This window comes from Halyomorpha halys, unplaced genomic scaffold (assembly GCF_000696795.3).
Source record: "Halyomorpha halys isolate HHAL.00 unplaced genomic scaffold, Hhal_1.1 Scaffold410.1, whole genome shotgun sequence".
Taxonomy (NCBI): Eukaryota; Metazoa; Arthropoda; class Insecta; order Hemiptera; family Pentatomidae; genus Halyomorpha; species Halyomorpha halys.
In genome coordinates, this window is record NW_027111460.1 from 628,856 (window position 1) to 650,467 (window position 21,612).

A 21,612-nucleotide genomic window follows, 5' to 3' on the forward strand; every position below is an offset into this window, starting at 1 on the left:
ATTACAAAGAAAAGTAAGAATAGTAAATAAACAATGATAAAAACTGAGTATTTATATATCATAAAAAAATAATCGTAGTTCTACACTGATAATAGTAATAGTAAAGATAACAGGAGTAACATGAATAACATAAAGTGAAATAAGGTAATTTAACAATCAGATTTGATTGTTCAGCTGTTCTAAGGCTGACAGGGAGTTCCACGACAGCATTTTATTTATTTACTCATATATTCATGTATTTGTATTAGGTATGTATGTAGTTGTATTTATATTTTTATTATGTATCTCTTTTGGTTCTTGATCAGAACCCACTGAAAATGTATGAAATATAGTTAATGCAAGGGCTAGATATAAATATTTATAATTAATGTATATTGATGTTCTTCTTCAACAGTATCGTGTTTATCAATTTACTATGCTATTATTATGAGGTGGCTTGCAGGGATTCATAATTATAAAGTAAAGTCTTGGTTGCATTATTTTATATTTACAATTATTTACACATGAGCAAGAACAATCTTATAAGAGAGCATGGTGGATTTATTTCCTTAAAGTTTAATTATGATATTATGAATGAATTGAGAACCAGTTGAGATCTATGTTATTCATATTGAATCTAAGTTTAAATTCTACCATTGCCATTCAAAATACAACTGAAAGGTCTTACTCATCTTGGTGTGCCGACAGCTTTGGCAGTAGTGGCGGCGCCTCTCTTAACTAACTTGGCGGTCTCTAGACTCCCCGGCTGCCGGCTTTTCGCTAACTCTCTTTCTCCTCGATTCTCTCAAACTGTCTTCTCCCCACTCTCTTAAACTGTGACTTACTCAAACTGTCCCGAGCTTAGTTAAACTCTCTACAACTGCGACTTTTCACCACCTATCTCCCCTCTTCTTCTCATTTATCCCCATTTCTGATCCGTGTCTTTTCATTGGCCAAATCCAGCTCCCACTCTCTTTTACTTATGGTCAAGAGTGAGTGGACAGGTCATTGCCCTTTATGTTCCTTATTGGGCTGCGTCCCTTGATCCTGGCCCCAAGCAATTGGCTCATTATGTCCTGGAGATAAGTGTGCTAGGGGTGTACAGGTGTTTCCCTTATCGCCAAATTTCTTTGATTTAGAGTGGTCTAGGTTCTTGACCGATGTCATTGCTTTTGTAGCAACCCTATGTATTTGGGCAGCATGGCCAAATAAAGCATTTATCTCCTCTCTATATAGTTCTGAAGGTAGGCTTAGTGATAGTTCAATAGGTTTTCCTTAATAATTTTGATTAGTATTCAACTATAATTTTTTTAGATAATATGTTTATTTAAATGCTCATATACTCACCAACTGGGGTCCCATGTTTTTTTTATTCCTTCTACCAGCGCGACGATGCCCCAATACTTAAGTTGGATCACTTCATTATCAAAAAAACACCAAGGTTTATACCCTGTGGATGAAAGAAGTCCTCTATCCTCCAGTATTTTACATATGCCATGATACCTACCAAGTGCGTGGATGGCGAGCATGCAATGCTCCAAGTCAAAGAGATCTTTGTTACTGATCATGTAAAACCCTTTGGCCTGTTAACAATAATAAAATCGTATAATGTTGTAGCCTTATACAGTTTTGTTAATGTCAATTTATATAGAAGATAAAGTACCTTTAAATCTTCCATTACAATGCAGGTGTAAGGAATATAATAAATCATTTGGCACCAAAGCACATCATCAGAATCTTTGAATTCTGCCATTATATATTCAAATTCTTTAAACACTTCATACATCTAATATAGAAATAGGTTTTCAATAAATATGATTACAATACACGTTGCTAAAATAGTTCTTTAGTTATCGCTTCCTTTAACTCCATTTTTCAAAAAAGTTCTAATTTCAATAACCCACACAAAAACACAACAGAATCCAAATATACAATTACTTTATTCAATTATAATGAAGATACGAAACTCATCAGATTAAAAGGAAACAGTCAATATAATAGGTCAATCTTTCTACACTTTTGTTCAAGAAAACAAGCAAATCATAAATAGCATATCGCCATATCGGGAAACATTAATACATAACAAGGAATAGAATCTCAATATTCCAAAACTTTCATAATACAACACACATATATTTCTACTTTATCAATTATATTCTATCATGTCAGGACCGAAACTGTTCAAATGCGTCAATATTTTAAACATTATCCAATTTAACTACCGGAGTATTAAGAATAAATTTCAAGAACTAATTAATTATATGGATATAAATAAGGTACATATCGCGCTGCTGCAAGAAACCAGTTTCAATAAAACAAATAAGTATGAGTCAAGAAATTATTCTGTAATAAAGAGTGTTACCCCACATCCGGTGAGGCTTAAAATTTTCAAGTTGCATGACATAAATCGCGATTAATTTTTTTAAAATTCTTTCTAGCTTGGGTAATAGCGGTGAATGAACAAAAACGGAAAGAAATGGTTATTATTAGGTGGTCACTACCTAGGGTTTCGTCAGTTATTGACCATGATATCCTGTGTGATAGTTCCGGACTTCAAAAGTCAGATCTGTGATGGAGGAGTAGCTTTGCCAAATTCATTCAGTAATACGACCGGCTGTTGAGATAATAGTTCAACTATCATGTTACCTTTTGGAGAGTCTCTTAACCAGCCATAAAATTTGGATCCGTCGTTCAAATCACCTCCTATGATTACTGAACAGTCCTTTATTTTATCAGAAATTGAGAGAATGGCAGCGATGTGGGTGGCGCTTGGTCTGACAGAGGGAGGGGGGATATATACCGAAACGAAACAAATATTAGGATCTAAGTAAGTAGATTCTACTGCAATTACTTCGATAGGACCTGTATTATCTATTATCGCTCTTTTGTGTTCTATCGAGTTGTGAATGATAATGCCCACACCACCATAGTTATCATTCCTATGTTTCTTTAAAACAGAATAATTTCTTGACTCATATTTCTTTGTTTTATTGAAACTCGTTTCTTGCAGCAGCGCAATATGTACCTTATTTATATCCATATAATTAATTAGTTCTTGAAATTTATTATTAATGCTCCGGTAGTTAAATTGGATAATGTTTAAATTATTGACGCATTTGATCAGTTTCGGTCGTGACATGATAGAATATAATTGATAAAGTAGAAATATATGTGTGTTGTATTATGAAAGTTTTGGAATATTGAGATTCTATTCCTTGTTATGTATTATTGTTTCCCGATATGGCGATATGCTATTTATTATTTGCTTATTTTCTTGGACAAAAGTGTAGAAAGATTGACCTATTATATTGACTGTTTCCTTTTCATCTGATGGGTTTCGTATCTTCATTATTAATGAATAAAGGAATTGTATTTATTTGGATTCTGTTGTGCTTTTGTGTGGGTTATTGAAATTAGACCTTTTTGTCATAATAATTGGATAATTCATTTTTATTTCAACATCATTAAATTTTTTATATCATTGGAAAGGATAATTTCTTTGTAATTTCATTTTTTTTTTTCAAGACCTCCTTTTTTTTTGTTGTTTTTTTTATCCAGTTTCATTTTTAAACCAGCATATATTTTACGTTGGGAAAGAGATTAGTTTTTCATTGACAAAAAAACCCTCGCCCCAACACAAATTATGAAAAAAATATCATTTGATTCATTAGAACGACTTCCATAATTGTGGCATGGAAATGGAAAAGGCTGTAAGTGCCATAAATATGAAAAATGAGATTTTGATGGGACATCGACGAAGAGACCAACACCAATCGACTGGTAACCGCTGGAAGTTACTATCTTGAACAGTTTAGTTCCTTGAGCTGTAATTTTTTCAAAATTTTAAAACAAAATTTATGGCCAGTCACCTTGTATTTTCGTTTTTCTCAAAACTAATTTTTTGACACATGTTAAAGCCACCTCAAATCGACTACGTTGGAAGGCTTTAAAATAAGCAAACGACCAGCTGGTTCGGATATAAATATTTATTTGGTCAATTTAAACATTTGAAAACTAAAACTAGTAAAAGTATAAATAAAAATGCCTCTCAGATAAAAATAAAATAGTTAGATAAATTATGAAAACGAAAATAAACTAATTTCCAAAAAAACAAAAACAAATATAAATATATAAAATAAATACTAGTCGACGTAAGTTGCTCCACTCCGATAGGTCAGAGGAAGAGCGCTGCCGAGATGTTTAGGTCGCAGCTTTTGTAGCTAAATACACCGCTGCAATGGTCCAAAGTTGGTGTAGTGGCTCATCGATAGCCCAAATATCCAAAATTCAAGATGGCCTCACTGGCACTTATTAAGGGCTGATAGGGTCTAATTATTTTAATTTATTAGGCAAGCCGACTAAATAACAATTTATATTCAAATCGAAACGCAGATAAGGTCTGGTTTCGGACTATAATGTCTGTTAACGCACTCAAAATATCAATAAATAATAGCAAAATGAACGCAGACAGGGCTGTTTACACAGGTCATGGCCACTAATTATCCGACACTCATATTAAAGTCGAAACACAGAAAAGGTCTGGTTCCGACCTGTAATGACGGTTAACTCACTAAAATGTCCAAACTATTAAATTATATGCTTAGAGGCTCACATGGCCACTAATTTGCCGGAACTGCACTAACAACGAAGATGGTCGGCCCGTTGCTAGGCAACGTCTTAGCGACGATTATCAACCCTTAGCAACTATCTCTATTACTCATTATAACATAAGTAAACAAATATAATTACATATTTTTCTTCTCAAATAACTAAATCTAAATAAAATAATATAAATAAAAAACCTAAAAATAAAAACCTAACCCATCCCCTTATAATGCCATATGGCAAAGGAAGGGCATCATTATATATATATTTATATACATGTATGTATCAATATTGTTATATATATATTTTCAATAAAGAAGGTCAGTAAAAAAAACAAAACCAAAAAAAAAAACTAAATTAAATACTAATACAACTCAAATACTATTTACAAGGTAATTATAAATTATGGCGTTAATAACATATAAAGCCTTTTCCATTTCCATGCCTCAATTCACTAATAAATTTTATAAGCTTGTAATGATTTGGTACTAACTTTAATTTCTGTCTTAAATGTGCCGCGTCCTTCGTTATAGGCTATTATACTTTCATCTGTGGATGAAGTTTTAATGAAAAGGCTTTTCTTCGCAGTCCTGCCATTTCCAAGGATAATTTTGAAATTGTACCTGTTGACCGTCGATAGGAAGTTCACAAACTTTCCAACAGCGGGGACTACCTCCATGCTTACCACCTTTTCCGGTGTTGAATCCTTCCAGTTCCTCTTCAAAACACACTCCAAGATTTCCTTGTCCATCTTAAAATAATAGTTAATAATTCAATTTAGATTTGGTAAAGAGAATAACACTTTATTGAAAATGTTGGGATCGTCTCATACGCATACTTATGACTAGTGAAGTACAATTAATTATAATCCTATTAATAAAAATAGTCACAGCTTAATTATATTTAAATTGTAACATAATACAAATTTCTGCATAATGTATTAAAGTTATACATGATTTATTTTTTACTTTTTATTATTTATTATTTCTTCCCTTACACATTTTAATTTTTTTTATTGTTATTTTAATTTGTTTAATTATTTCATTATTTCAATTATAAAGTTTTTATAAACTCTATCTTTCTTTTTTATAAGTTCTCTCTTTTTTCTGTCACAAATAAAATTTAATTCAAAAGTATAAAAATTATATAGGCATTTTAATTATAGTAAAAATATATACATACATAAAACCCAACATGTTTGACCCATTTACAATCTATGAATATAAAAAAAAACAACACTCTAACACATGTATACAAAGTTCAAAATAATAAAAATAAGTATATTGTGCTCGATAATAAAAAATAATAAAAATATATGGGATAATTTATATATGGATAATTATGGTTAGCCTTGATAGGAAATTTACTAATGTAATAAAGAGAAAAAGTGAAAAAAATGTAATTATGATAAATAATTTTTTAAATGCTTGAACTGAGTAAAGGTAGGTTACAAGTAAGGTTGTAATAAAAGTGTATGATAGTGGTTAATGAGAAATATTTTTGACTGTGATTTTTAATGGATATTTGACTTATTGGGTAATTAAACAAATGTGAGATATACTGATTAACAAAAAAATTAGTTTACCTAATGGTTTTAATGTTGTTCATAGATAAAAATGTTTTGACCTGGGCAGAATAGCCTGTATGAAGTGTTTGGAATGATTAAATAATATGTTTCATAGTGAATTAAGGTAAGGTAAATTATAAATAATAATGTTAAATATTTGAAATGGTTGTAGGATCACACATATAATGGAAACTTTTTGTAGTAGATTGTCCCTGAAGATGGCCGAATTGGCCGAAACGTTGGACGTGTAAAAACAATAAAAGTTTTGAGACTATAATTTGGATAATGTTTTGAATTATTTAGTAAATAAAAATAAATATTTTTTACATTTCAGGTATGTCTGGTACACATATCGTCAATTGTTCATTTACTGTATAAGATACGTAAACCAAATAAGGCTCATTTGCCGTGTTTATTTCTAATTATATATATATTTCTTAATGTAAATTATTTGTCCGATTTATATTGATATATTTACGGTTAGATTTAGGCCGTATTCACACGGAGGTACTGAAAAGGAACTGATCAGTGACGCTAATTACCAACCAGTTTATTTTGAATTCCTATGTAATATAATGGGACAGAATGGGAGTCTCAGACGAGTCCACAACCAGTAGCGAGGTGTGCGGGATCACATTTTGTCCCATTTATTACACAGGGAGTGACTCAAACTCGTAAGTATTTAATGTCACTGATCGGTTCTTTTTCAGTTCGTCAGTGTGCATACAGCCTTACAATGGCCGGCGTTCCTGTGCTTGTGAATGTTGTCAACCTAAAAACGAAAAGTCTTAAAAAAACTGAAATTAAACATTTAAGACGTGTATATGCCTGGGGTGTTATAGCAATTTTTTTTTTTAAATCGCCTGAACGCAAGTTCCACTTTATAGAATCGATTTTTACATTTTTCCGATTTTCTCGAAAAGTACAATAATGACTTTGCTTAAACTGATTATGTCAATGCACAATTAAGTGTTCTTTAATATCAGTTAGGTCTTATTTCCATTGAAGTAGTTTAACTGGACTTAAATGCTGAATTTTCAAAAAATCTTTTAATAAAGTACCTTTAATTTTGACAATTTGAAATAAATAACCAATTCTTGTTATTTGCGATAATAAAAAATGGATAAATAGAAAATAAGAAAGATTTTGATGAATAACTAAAGGAGAGAAAAAAGGAAAAATAGAGATTCCGTGTACATTTCGGAAATAGTGTAGACCACATAAGGGGCTTTATCTTTTGTTAAATTGGTGTATCCTAGGCAAGAACAAAATTAATATTTGTTATTCCCGCCTCCAAAAATTTTAAAATATTTTTTGGTAACAACAGAATTTTCTTATATTTAAAAGTGAAAAAAAAATTATAAACTAGTGAACAAAAAGAAGATATAATATAAAATAGACAATGTTTAAAATATATTTAAAAAAATTAATAAACTATTAGGTGTGAAAATGGACACGGGACGTATTAATACGTAAAAATAGTTAAGCATATATGATAAATAAAATTTAACACACTAAAAGAAGGTAAATAAAGAAGTAAGTTGAGAATAAATAAAAGTCGAGAAAGGAAATAAAAAAAAAATTAACAATAATAAAAAATAAGTAATGAATAAATCAGAATATCATCCTATTATGCCAAAATATTTTCAGTTTTTATTCTATCTTCTTAGCCCTCATGAAGCTCTACATAGTGGAGCGAAACGTCGGCCAATAAATAGTTTTTAATAATTTTTTGTTTTCACACCAGTGATAATTTCAACACGTTCCCTCCAATCTAAACATGATAGATAAAAGTTGTTATCGCGCATCATAACATTTTATTTCTGATCGAATCTCAAGTTATTTTCACAGTAGTGCATAGCTCTTATAATTTAATGGTTCATGATTATTATTTTGATTTGCTGTATTATTTGTTATATAGAGTATTATATAATGAAATATTACTTGATCAAGGGTTAAAAAAGATTTGAAAGAAAAAATGGAAAACTGTTTCAGGATCCGAATGAATACTCGTCTTTTTGATTTCCTTACTGGATAAGTGTATTGAAATTAGGACGAATCTATGCTTTTCCAAACCAACGAGTCCAAAAACTTCATTTCAGGAGAGTGGGCATTTTGGCCACTTTTTTTATATTTATTAGTCTTTAGGTACTTGTGTAGATGACGGGCGCTATTGGACGTGGATAAACATTCCACTGTAACTTTTCTTATCATTTCTATTCAGTTGCTTGTGCTTTAATGATAATGAGGAAATCCAAACAATTTATCTTAATATTTTTTAGCATATAACTCAAATAATGTACATTTTATAGGAAAAAATTATGCGTCACTTGGAACTTGATCAAATTCTCTAAAGGTGGTTCTACACGTTTGCCAAACAATGGAAAATTCACGCATGCGCAATGGAATGGGTTATTTGGTTTGGTTGGTATAAGCTGGCCTCAATTTGCGGCCGATATATCGGGTATTGTTTTTTTTTTTTTGCACAAATCAAAGGGCGCTTGTTTTCAGTTTGCATTGTTTTAGAACTGCCAAGAGATGAATATTTGTGCTCTTTGTGAACACAAATATTCTTCAATTAATTAACCCTTCGTAGGGCGCGGTCAAAAGATCTTCAAAATAGGGGCGCGGTGAGACTGACTGAGGTACCCGATGTATAAAAACTCGTGAAGTCGCTAAGTCACCTTATTTAATTAAACCAAAAATTACCAATCATTTTGAGGATATAGACAATTAGGGAAAAATATAAAATAAATTTAAAACATTTTTTATTATTTATTTAGGTACAGAAACCGAAAAAAGTCAAAATGCGGATTTTGCATATCATGGTTATGAATATAAATCAAAATAGGACCTTTTAACCTCGAAACAAAATTCAAAAAGTAGTCAGACATGAAGTTGAAATGTGTGGGAACAGAAATCAGTCGGTATCGTCGTCCATCTAAGCCGATGAAGGATCGCAAGAGCAGGCTGAAAAGCATGTTTCAAAGTGTATGGCAAATTCCTTGGTTACACTTTGCAAGGAGGAGTTCGTGAGCCGACGTATTCCTATTTCCACCATGCAATCACAACATCTGGACCGCTTTTAGAGGTGGAGAGGGGTTGATTTTGGACGATCATCAGCCGAGAAGAAATCTCTTTTTCTGAGGCCGGATTTCAGCTGGCTTCTTCTCTGAAGTTGTCCGATACACAGTTCAAGTGACAATTCTTTGGGGAAAACTCTTCTTGGAATTCATTCCGATTGATCCCCGAGTTGAATAACCAAGGAATGTATCCCTCCCAAATTCAGCATAGTGTAGATAACACTCATTGGCCATCGATGAGAATTTCGCTGCACGCTGTATGTGGCGCACATTTGGTTAGCAGTGTCACCTCCAGTTTTGTAAGCATTATAATACGTTATGACCTCAGGTTTTTTTTTCTCCAGTACTTTTATCAATGGCTTTGGTTCCCAGCACAGGAGTACACATTTATTCTTGCACATGACGTAGGTTGCCAACAATGTTTTCGTCGTTGAAACCAAAAAAGGCCGGAACATTTTGGTCTCCCCAAAATCAAAGAAATACTGAAATAACGATTGAAGAATTCATAAAAAAATCTAGGGAAGAGGGCCGATAAACCTGAAAGACACACCAGAAAGGTGCGGTGAGCCTGACAGGCACATGACCCCCCATTCATAAACGATAATGGTACCTGACGAAAAAGACACTAACACAAGTATCGGAAAACAGTGAAGTGCTTGAATTTACTATCTAAAGTGAAAGATAACCTTAAAAAAAAAAAACCTTAGGTTTGTAACGTAATCGGGCGCGGTGAGCCTGTCAGATCAAAACACGTGTAACGCACTTTCTTGACGGCAGAAGCTAAACTGACTGGGCGGGTTGGAAACTACTGGGAGCTAGGGGTTACACTCGCCTTTTTGGAAGAGAACAAAAAAACCGAATCCTGTGCCTGTTAACTTTGTTAACCAGTCATTTGTAGAAGTTTTGGATTAGTTTGTAGAAAGTTCAATAACAAAGCACAAGGACAAACGATTTTGCTTGTGGTTGAAATAAATTTGGAATGTCCATGCTTCAAATACAATGCATATTAGATATTAGATTAATAGTATAAAAACTTCAAGTGAGCCTCCACATATCATATTGTAATCTATGCGAAGACACGGATAACTACTTGTTATACATTTTAAGAACTAGTATGATAGCATAATTGTCATAATATGTTTATCGTGTAATAAAACTTACGTTTGATTTGTGCGGTTGCAAGATGATTGGTAATGTTCCTTGTGAAATATTAGGCAATGAAAACTTATATATGCAGTGAAGTAAGGTTGTTCGTAACCAAATTCACTTATAAGTGACTATACAAAAATATTCTGAAAATACTAATGGGATATAATAAGTACATATATAAGTAAAAAGTAAACCAAATATTTAAAAAACAATTTTGATGCGTTATCATTAACATTTATCAGTTCGGTTAAGTAATTACCTTACACAAGTGCACATTGTTGTCCAATTTAATAATTGAGAAATCCAATTGTGGTGTGTCACTTTTTAGTCATTAGCCATATATTGAATATTTTTGACAAAAATTATTAAAAAGAGTGTGCATTTTACATCCCTTCCGTAACCGGATAGATGCAGTTATAAGTTGTTTTGGGGATGCCTGATATTCATTTATACATCTCTAGTTTGCTTGATAAGTGGAACATATGACAAAAATAAAATATTTTGGTTTTATTTTAAAATGGACGTGCTGGAGACTGGGGTTTGTTGTTGTTTTTTTTTATTTACTGTTATTTATAACTGTATAAAATTATATACAACAAGTAAATTTGCAATTGGATATAAAATAATATGATACAAACGTGTAGAGAATCTACTCATTGATAGAACCCATGATAGCATAATCGGTAACATATGAAACATTGAGGTCCTGGTGGATGACTTGATTTGTGACAAAGTAAGGAGCATTAAGATTTTACGAAGAATTTTTGACTGTAACGATCTTGAAGGACACGAGAGTAATTCGATGGTTTAGTGGAGCCCTAAAGCTCAACTCCGTATGTCCAGATAGGCCTTATTACAGTTAAGTAGATCAGTCTTATGTAACGGATTGGAAATTTAGACCGTAAATGTTGTAATAGTCGGAATCGACGAGTAGTTTCCTGTCTTTCCAGTATTGTATGAGGATTTGTTATTGTTTAAAGGCGTAAACCTTGTGGTCATGAACGCCTATAGATTATTATACTAAAGCTACACACATATACCAAAATACGTTCACTTACGCACACATGATTTCAATATAAATAAAATATTAAAATCAAACATGAGCTTTAATTTAGAAAGGAGGCGATGAACTTTTAAAGATTTTTTTTTTTAATATTTATTTATTGCTATTTACAACTGTACATTATAATACATTTAGTAAATCTGATCTAAGTTAAATCGGAGTGTTACAGGCGTGTAGAGAAACTACCCATTGGTAGCACTCTAATGACATTTTACATTAGCTGGTCTCGTGGCCATCTTCTTTTCAGGGGCCTCGGAGGATTGTCAGGAATGGAAGAGGATGCAAGATTAGAAACTAGGGGGTTTGAATGGTTAGAGAGTTTAAAATGGAAGGAGTGATATCTGGTTCGGGCTAGATCGGTTACATAGGGAACATTAAGGTCATTTTGTATGATTTTATTTGTGACAAAGTAAGGAGCATTGAGGATTTTACGAAGGATTTTGGATTGTAAGGATTAAATACGAGAGGAGTTTGAAGATTCAGTGGAGCCCCAAAGCTCAACTCCATATGTCCAGATTGGCCTTATTACAGTCATGTAGATCAGTCTTTTGTAATGTGTTTAGACCGTTTGTTTAGTAAGTGCTGTAATAGTCGAAATCGACGTGCAGTTTCCTGTCTTTTCAGTCTGGTGTGAGGATTCCAGGTTAATCGCTTGTCCAAATGTAGTCCAAGGTAGCGAATCTGTTCGACAGGGGTAAGAGTAACATCGTTAAATGAAACTGTTGGGCAGTTAGTAGGTTTACGACGAAGGGTAAAGGTGATTTGATGGGATTTGTTGGAATTCATCTTAATCCTTCAATTACGACACCAACCTTCGAGGGCTGTGATATGGGATTGGATATTTTGGGATACAATTAATGGGTTATTATTAACAGCGAGCACACATGTGTCATCGGCATACGTGGTGAGGATAGTGTTAGGATTGGTTGGAATGTCAGCTGTATAGACGGTGTAGAGGATGTGACCGAGAATACTACCTTGAGGAACACCTTTAAAAATTTAAACACCAATACAACCTTAGCTTTTAGCAATCTATGAGGGCTTCAGATAAATTTGGGGTCAGTCCTATTCTGTTTATTGTTGGTGAATATTGAGCATTCTTCAAAAATATGCTTTATTTTGAGAATGGACTGACAATATTGACACGTTAGAGGTTAAAGTTTTCTGATCAGGTGAGAATGCGTGAGGACAGAATGGCCTGTTCTCAAGTGGTTTAGAGCAACTTCCTCTCGCAGTAGAATGTCGACAATGGTGTTCTACTTTTTTATTTACTCGGATAGCTTTCATCTCACATGGTCTGCCATATTCTCGATATTTCTATTTTAAGAGGCCTACTGAGTTCTGATGGGGTAAGAACGGCAGTGCCTCGGCTTGGAAGCGTGAGTGCCTCTCTGGCAGCTTTGCCTGCGAGATCGTTGTTGCGAGCCACCATAGCCAATTTGGCTTGAGGCCTATGTAAAACTTATAGACTTACCTTCGTCTTGCAGTGGATGTGCCGGGTATATGTTTCTCAACTTTTTAGTGAGCTTCATAAATCTGAAATTATTACAATTGTCTTTTGATTATTGAAAATGCAGACAGAGGTATCTTCCTCTAATAAGAGACAGAGGTCTCTTCCTCTCTCTATAGAATGTCTCAAGACTGGTAGAGTTGTCCAAAAGTAACTACAGTCTACGGTACAATCTATATAATAAAAATACAAAATAAAACTATTTATTTTCGTCGGTCGTGCTACTATTATATATGTGCACTTAATAAAGTATTGATTATTAAAAATTAAATGATTGTTATCTGCACTGATACAACTCATGAAGGTTTAGAGGTGCAGTACTTTGAAAGGAAGTACTGTTACTAGAACAACGGTTGTACAAAGAGGTGATTTGGCGAAAATCACGCACGACCGCCAGATTTTTACCGAATTAAGGGTACCCCCTTGAGGCTGGGTGGACCATGAAGGGCTTCCGAACCCACAGGGCTGACACATGGCTACTGTGAAATTAAAAATAATTATCTGCCACAGCCGAATTCGAATCGGAGTCTTTGGAGTTAGTAGCAAAGTTTCTTGCGACTGAGTTACAACGCCTATGTTTGTATTTTTTTTTTCATTTAGTCCTGAAGAAGCCCTGCAAAGTGGGGCAAAGCGTTGCTTAGCAATCAATTTTTTCTTTTAGTATCTTGAAACCTTTATTGTTCGCCACACGGACTATTCTACAATCTATTATTTATTTTATAAAAATATATATAATTTAAAAAAATGTTTAAATTCTATACGATTTAGTTTAATTCCCCAGTTATGACACCATTCATAAATCATAAATAAAGACATCAATGGATGTTAATGACTGCATAATTTGGCTCATTATTTATTGACATCACACACGTGTTCAGTGTATTTTAGGACAGTAATAGGATGGGTTTAGGTATCAGCTGAATAAACAGTGCAGAGAATGAGACCTAGGATGCAATCTTTAGGAGTACCGGAGAGGGATGAGTTGGCTATGATTTACATTAAGGATGTATCAGGGCCGTCCTTAGCTCAGATGGTTAGGACTGGGTTTATCGATCTGAGATCAGCTGGCGGCTCCGGGTCGAAACCGGGCTGGGCCGTTGATTTTTTCCATTAATTTGCGGTCCTACAAAATGAAACTTGATCCCCATGGTTAGAATAGGTTGGTCACCTGTTGATAACTAGGCAAACATCACCTTCGCTGTGGATTGCCTTAAAAGAAAAAAAAAGTTGTATCAGACAGGAAGGAACAGGAGCAAAATTATTAGGAAGTATATTTACTTAATTGATTATGATTTTTAAAAAAAATATTTATTAAAATATTATTATGGCTTTTTATAATTTATAATTTCTACCGGCGTCTGTAATGGTGAAATTGGCTATTCTAACTTCTGTCGTTTGCTGATAATTGATCTAGGAGAACTATGATAGTTCCTTTGCATACCCCGAGGAAGTAGAATACTCGTACTTAATGATAGAGAAGTTTCAAATTAAAAGTAGGTTACATAAATGCACTTTCTTCTCAAATAATTATTAATTAAATTTCTTAAATAAAATTTTAAAAATTTGATTCAAGCAATGTTGATAAGCCTTCAAGTTGTCTATTTATCTTATTTATTAGCTATCCTTACAAAACCTGTTCACAAAATCTTTTATATCAGGCCCTATAGCTTTTTCAAGGTCATCAGGATAGAAGTTCTCGTCTGCATATCCTTCCAATCCTTCGGTTTGTCCTATCTTTACGAAATCGCGCAGTTCTTCCATCCTCTCTGATTTCAACAAGTTCGGGTACCAAGAGAGAGACAAGATCAGTCCCATGAAGGAATGTTTTTCCATTCCATCTCTGATCTCTTCGATGTCGGGTTTCTTTCCTTGGAAGTGATACTTGTCCAAGGTGGTGACGAGGGCGTTGTGGTATGTGATTAGTAGAAGATTGAAGTTGTCCCGTCTTACAGAAGGGTCAGCGGCCAGGTATAGCATGTAAGTCAAGTCAATGCAAGGGGATCCGTAGTGCACTAATTGAAAATCCAGAAATCTGAAAAAAAAGATAATATTTAAATAGTAATAAATTTAGGAACAATTATTGTATTTTAGACAATTAATCAAATCCCACTTACGACATATACATATGTGTAATATCACAAGGGAAAAAACATGATTCATTTAGTAGGAAGCTGTTAAGTTTTAAAGTGATATAGAAGAAACGAAATATAATATATATATATATATATATATATATATATAAACTTTTGTTTCTTCAAAATTAATTCTATTAAGGGTGTGAATAACAGTATAATTGAGTTATTTTCGTTTAGAGCGACACTTATGAAATCTGAACAAGTCGTTACCTCTTGAAAAAGTATCTCGTAACTGTGTTATGAGTATAGCATATCATAGTACTTGAGAACACGTGTGTTTAGTTGATTGGTCACGTTTTATTTCCACGAATTTTAAATGAATTTCGATTTATTTCTATCGAGAAAAACTTTAATTTACCAGGTTTTATCTGAAATAAATTCTATTGTAGGAAGATAGTCCAGGTGAGGGCCAGTAAAGGTATCAAAATAGTAAAAGAAGAATAGGAAGATAGTCCGGGTGGCGGTCAATAAAGGTATTAAAATAGTAAAAGAAAACTATTTATTGTTAACCAACGTTTCGCTCCACTTTGCAAGGATTCGTGAGGGCTGTCTGATTGAAACAAAGATGTCAACTCAACTCGTCGAAATTCAAAAACTGTCACGATTTTCTTGTGAACTTTTTTTTAATTTTTAATTTATCTATTGATATTTACAACTGTAATGTCCGGATGTAACAGGATGAAGTCGACATACCTTAGAATATTTACTTTAGTAATTAATCAATAAATATTACTTATCCAGACCAAATAAAAAATATAGTATTTTTATTTCCTTCTTTAAGAAAAAAAAAATAGTAATAATGGTAAAACTCCAATATTTGACTTCATAACGTCGAAATTCAAAAATTGTCACGATCTCATTGTGAATATTTTTATTTTATCTTTTGATATTCACAACTGTATTGAATACAGGATGAAGTCGACAAACACAGGGCTGCGATTCTGAACCTCGATTACTACAAAAAAAGTTTATTTTGACCTATGTCCGATTCTCAACTATCCGAGCAGAATCTCAATTTTTGTGTTTTTTTTTTTTTCATAAAATGGTCATATCTCCTAAGCTATTGGTCCTCCAGTAAAATTAAAGCAACCATACATTTAAAATAAAATGTAGAAACCCATTTTTTTTTTTTTTTTATTGTACGGAAATAAATTAACAAGTCTGAGCTTTGCAAATAATACTAAAACTTCTCCTTTTACTTACCTTTCCAACAGTATTCTCACTTTTGGGATTACCTTTCAATTTACAATATCTACTAAAAGAGAATGTAAAAAAAAATGTGGATAAAGAACTGAAGGAGAGCGTGTGCTGTGATAAGTAAAAGAGCATAATTATAAAAATATTTATAATTACTAGTCAAAATTGATGAGTCTACCAAGGTAGAGGGAATAAAAAATGGTGCCTGTTTCAAAACGTTGAAACAATTCATTTTTCATTCGGAGCTATAAATATTTAAATACCAACAACACTAGAAAACGTAAGATAACATAATTTAAAGTAAAGCAAATTTGCTAAAATATGAGCTCTAATAAAGATATTTACGTTCATTAGTTCCCGAGATATAGCTTTTTAAAAAGCAACATTTCATCAATCAGTTTATTACTATCAGTAAATCATCAGTTTATCAGTAAATTACTGAAGTTATTTTGAGAAATCTATGATGCAAAAACGCCATAAATGTCTATTAACACTCAATTTAAAGCTAATTTAATGTACTATAAAGTAGTTTATTACATTTATCTTCGTAGGCGTTGTAGTTTTCATGATATTCGACAAAATGTTGTTTTGTAGCTGTTGTAGCAGACAAAAATGTTGACTTATGAAAAAATATATCTCAGGAACTATATGACGTACAGATGTCTGCTAGCACTCAAATCTGACATCCCAACTAATCCTAACACTATCCTCGCCACGTATGCTGATGACAAATGTGTGCTCGCAGTTAATAATAACACTTTAATTGTATCCCAGACTCTCTAATCCCATATCACTGCCATCAAAGAATGGTGTCGTAATTGGAGGATTAAAATAAATCCCAACAGATCATCGTCGTAAACCTGCCGAGTGGCCTACAGTATACTTTAATAATGTTACTCTTACCTCTGTAGAACAGATCCGTTACCTTGGACTACATTTAAAAATTATTAGTTCTTTTTTGACTGCAACCCTGACCATGTTTTTATATTTAAGTTTTACGGTCAACTATGTATACATATATGTATCATAAAAATACTATTCCTAGGTAGATAAACGTTATAAACTAACACATAAATCAACATTTGTTGTTATACTAGGTATAAAAAACATGAAAAACTGTCACATAGTCACCCCAGCTTATAGTACAAAAGCCGGAAAGAAAAAAAGGCAGTTATCTTACTCCAATTTTTTATTACTTTAATGAAAACTAGGTATAATTACCAGTCAAAATTGATGAGTCTGCCAAGTATAGGTAGGAGGAATAAAAAATGTCGTTTGTTTAAAAACCTTTAAAAAACACTAATTTTTCATTCGGAGCTCTATATCTTAAAAACTACCAACAACACTACAAAATCTAAGAAAACATTATTAAAAGAAGAGTAAATTTGCTGAAATATTAGCCCTAAAAGAGCTATTTACGTACAATAGTTATAAAGTAGTTTATGACCTTTACCTTTGTAGGAATAGTAGTTATCTTGATATTTGCTAAAATAGATTGATTTATAGTTGTTCGAACAATAAGTTTGATTCATGAAAAACTTCATTTCAAAAACCATTGGACGTAAAGATGTGCTCAAATTAAAGCTAGTCAAATTTACTACAAAATAGTCCGAACAACTATAAATCAATTTATTTTAGCAAATTTCATGTAAACTGTTACTCCTACGAAGATAAACGTCATAAACTACTCCATATCCCATTAAACTAGCTTTAATTTGAGTGCTAATAGACATATAGACGTCAAATGGTTTTTGAGATATAGATTTTTCAAAATAAATTCACTAACTACTGATCTTTCAGTACGTTCCATACAACATTTTTATGAAAAATTGCTTTTTAAAAAGCTATTTCACGAGAACTATTGAACATAAATAACTATTTTAGGGGTCATATTTTAGCAAATTTACTCTTCTTTAAATGACGTTCTTGTGTTGTGGCTACTTTTTAAGATATAGAGCTCCGAATGAAAAATTAGTGTTTTTTAAGGTTTTTAAACAACCGCCATTTTTTCCCTCTACCTCAGAATGCCTCAGAGGCAGACTCACAAATTTTGACTAGTAATTATGCATAGTTTTCATTAAAGTAATCAAAAAGTGGGGTGAGATAACTGCCTTTTTTCTCATCTTGGGCTCTTGTACTATTACATTGTGTATACTGCTTACTATAGCATACTAATTTCTTATAGTACTTGCTATTTCAGCATAGTAACTAGAATTATAGATCTAGTCCAAAAGGCTTACCTCATTGCAATCGGCCGTTGGTCCCAATTATATTTGATGACAATGTTATTTTTATGGCAGTCACCATGGTTTGTTACATTGAACTTAGTTTCGTCTATCTCGCTAAATTTTTTTAACCTTTCATGGACTTCTGATTTGGTAGTTTTAATCTTATCTACAATTGGAGTCCTGAAACAAATTAATTATTTTTTAAAAAATTAAACAAGCAAAATTAAACACTTTATATTATTTTAGATTTCAATGTTTATTAATCTCACAAAAGATCCAAATAGGCCATGTGAGGGAAGGTTTCCCATAGCCCAATGAATTTTTATTTTTGACGTATTGAGTGTTCATGCCAACTTAAAAATTTGTAGATAATATTGTTTTAACTATCAATGCAGTTTTAGAATAATTATATTATCTATATAATTCAATATATTACTAGATTTCTATCATTTTTGTTATAACTAAACCCCTTCTGAAATGGATTGCTGATTACTGAGATGGATTAATATTGACTCGAATCTAAAGCCTTCATAATTATAAATCGGAGGAAGGTCTAGTCAACACAATATAAATGTGTCTTACCCATTAACCTGCGCATTATGATTAATGTTTTTTATTCAAAAGGTATCATTTTTTTTTAACACATTTTGGTAAAAAGTTTGTACTTCTTACGATTTCTTTTGATAATCATTTTCTGGATTGAGGGAGGAGGACAGCCTTCTCATCTTTTCAAGTTACCAATCTACGCAAGATATCAATTTTAGGTAAAAATCAATCGAAATATCATGAGTGGTGGCTGCAGTTGAGGTGTCACCTTAACAATCTCGTAACTGCAGTAACGACAATTAGAATCTGACCTGAGGTGGTGAGGGGATTGCCTTTTATTTTGTGGTGGGGCCAAGGAATGAAAAGAACGCCCTCCCTCCTCCCAATTGTTAGAATAGGATATGCCCGGAAATGACCGGACAAAGAGTAAAAAAAAAGTTTCTCATGGTTAATCTATATTTCACGAACCATGAGAAGTACAGACGTAAGAAGCATGAGAAGATAGATTACCGTATGAAGTAGATGCCGTTTTTCAATTACAGGCGCTTTTTAAATATTGCTCGATTAAACTATCTTAAAGTCTCCTCTTCCCGTAATATTTCAAAAGTGATATAGGACTGTCGCTTTACGGAGGTTTAGTGGGGCGGGTCCGGCGGGGAAGTATAGCCATTTTTTAGTGTTATGATCTCCTCTAGTGAAATTGTGACATGTCGTACATTGACCAACCTACTCGTTATAATTGTCTGTTTAAAAAGTCAGATAAGTAAGGCTACCATGGAGGGCGGGAGTGGAGGGTTTCATTTTGTTTTCCAATTTCAGGCGCTTTTTAAATATTGCTCGATTAAACTATCTTAAAGTCTCCTCTTCCCGTTTTAAGCTTATATTTCAAAAGCGCTTTTTAGGAAGCATAATATTCTCCATTACCTATTAAAATGTTACAGTAATTGAATCTGACTTTTTGAAAAAACACAACTCCCTTTCTTCATGAAATTTCATTTATAGGAAGTAGATTGTAGGAAGATAGTCTGGGTGGCGCTCAGTAAAGTTATCAAAATAGTAAAAGAAAACTATTGTTAACTTTGCAAGGCTTCGTCAGGGCTGTCAGATTGAAACAGAGATTTCAACAAATTACTGCACAGTGGAGCGAAAATAAATTGGTTGGTTAACAATAAATAGTTTTCTTTTACTATTTTCATACGAGTTTACATCCCCGTTTCCTTCTGATAGCACTGACGAGCCCAGCAAAGTGGGGCGAAACGTTGGTTAACAATAAATAGTTTCCTTTTACTATTTTGATAGCTTTATTGGCTGCTATTCGGACTATCTCCCTACAATAATGCTATTTTAGTTTACTATAATGTAGTTTATAATAATAAATATAACAATTTATCTTTGTATAGGCAGTATTTTTTGTCATTTTTACTAAAATAAATTCATTTCTAGTTGTTCATATTCATATGGAAAGTCATAAACATTACTATCCCGTAGGGGTCAGTTCTCTTGATACGCGGAACAGTTTGATAAAAAAGGGTAAAAATCCTCCAGTGCCGTTCGATCACAAGCTGGACGAAGCTTCTGTGGGTCCAAAGTATATTTGTGTGGACCGACACTTAGAGTAATTACATATTTACCGGAGAGTAGTAGTTGGGCAATTATTCTTGAGTAAGCTATTAGTACAAGAGCCGGGAAGAAAAAAAGGCAGTTATCTCACCCCAATTGATTACTTTAATGAAAACTATGTATAATCACTGTTTCAAAATCTTAAAAACTACCAACAACACTAGAAAATCTAAGAGAACATTATTTAAAGAAGAGTAAATTTGCTGAAATATTAGCCCTAAAAGAGCTATTTACGTCTAATAGTTCTCGAGATATAGCTTTTTAAAAAGCAAAATTTCTTAAAAATGCACTGAAAGAATAGTAGTTAATTTTGAAAAATCTATTTCTCAGGAACTATGTGATGTACAGATGTCTATTACCACTCAAATTAAAGCTAGTTTAATGGACTATAAAGAAGTTTATGACCTTTACCTACGTAGGAATAGTAGTTTTCATGATATTTGGTAAAATAAATTGATTTATAGTTGTTCGGACAATAAATTTGATTTATGAGAAACTTTATTTCAGAAACCATTGGACATAAAAATGCCTGCCAGCACTCAGATTAAAACATGACTTTTATTTTTGTAGAATTAGTAGTTTTTTGACGATAGTTGATGATATTTGACAAAATAAACTCACAAAATGTTAATTTCTAGTTGTTCGTATAAAATGTTGGATATCTGAAAAAATATATTTCTAGGTCCATAAGACACACGTATAAACACCCAACATTCAAAATAAAGGAAATTTAACTTACTATAAAGTAGTTTATGACACTTATCTTCGTAGCGGTAGTAGTTTTTGTGATATTCACATATGAATATAAATTTGACAAATAAAAATTTGTCCGAAAAACTATAAATCAATTTATTTTAGCAAATTTCATGTAAACTGTTACTCCTACGAAGATAAACGTCATAAACTACTCCATATCCCATTAAACTAGCT

The 21,612-nt window shown here is 32.6% G+C and overlaps 2 protein-coding genes across 2 annotated transcripts in view; both read right to left on the reverse strand.

Moving 5' to 3' along the window:
* Positions 1 to 10,646, reverse strand: part of LOC106682394 (uncharacterized) — a 13,658-nt gene extending 3,012 nt beyond the window's left edge. Inside the window, exons 1-4 of the mRNA XM_014423214.3 lie at positions 10,396 to 10,646; positions 5,078 to 5,335; positions 1,643 to 1,765; positions 1,327 to 1,562 (exon numbers count right to left, since the gene is read on the reverse strand). Of these exons, the coding sequence (XP_014278700.1) occupies positions 1,327 to 1,562; positions 1,643 to 1,765; positions 5,078 to 5,335 (617 nt within the window). The 5' untranslated portion in view covers positions 10,396 to 10,646. The remainder of the gene's footprint in view (positions 1 to 1,326; positions 1,563 to 1,642; positions 1,766 to 5,077; positions 5,336 to 10,395) is intronic.
* Positions 10,647 to 14,242: 3,596 nt separating this feature from the next.
* LOC106682399 (uncharacterized) overlaps positions 14,243 to 21,612 on the reverse strand; it is a 23,221-nt gene continuing 15,851 nt past the window's right edge. The window contains exons 5-6 of the mRNA XM_014423220.2: positions 18,529 to 18,696; positions 14,243 to 14,988 (exon numbers count right to left, since the gene is read on the reverse strand). Coding sequence (XP_014278706.1) covers positions 14,571 to 14,988; positions 18,529 to 18,696 — 586 coding nt within the window. The 3' untranslated portion in view covers positions 14,243 to 14,570. The remainder of the gene's footprint in view (positions 14,989 to 18,528; positions 18,697 to 21,612) is intronic.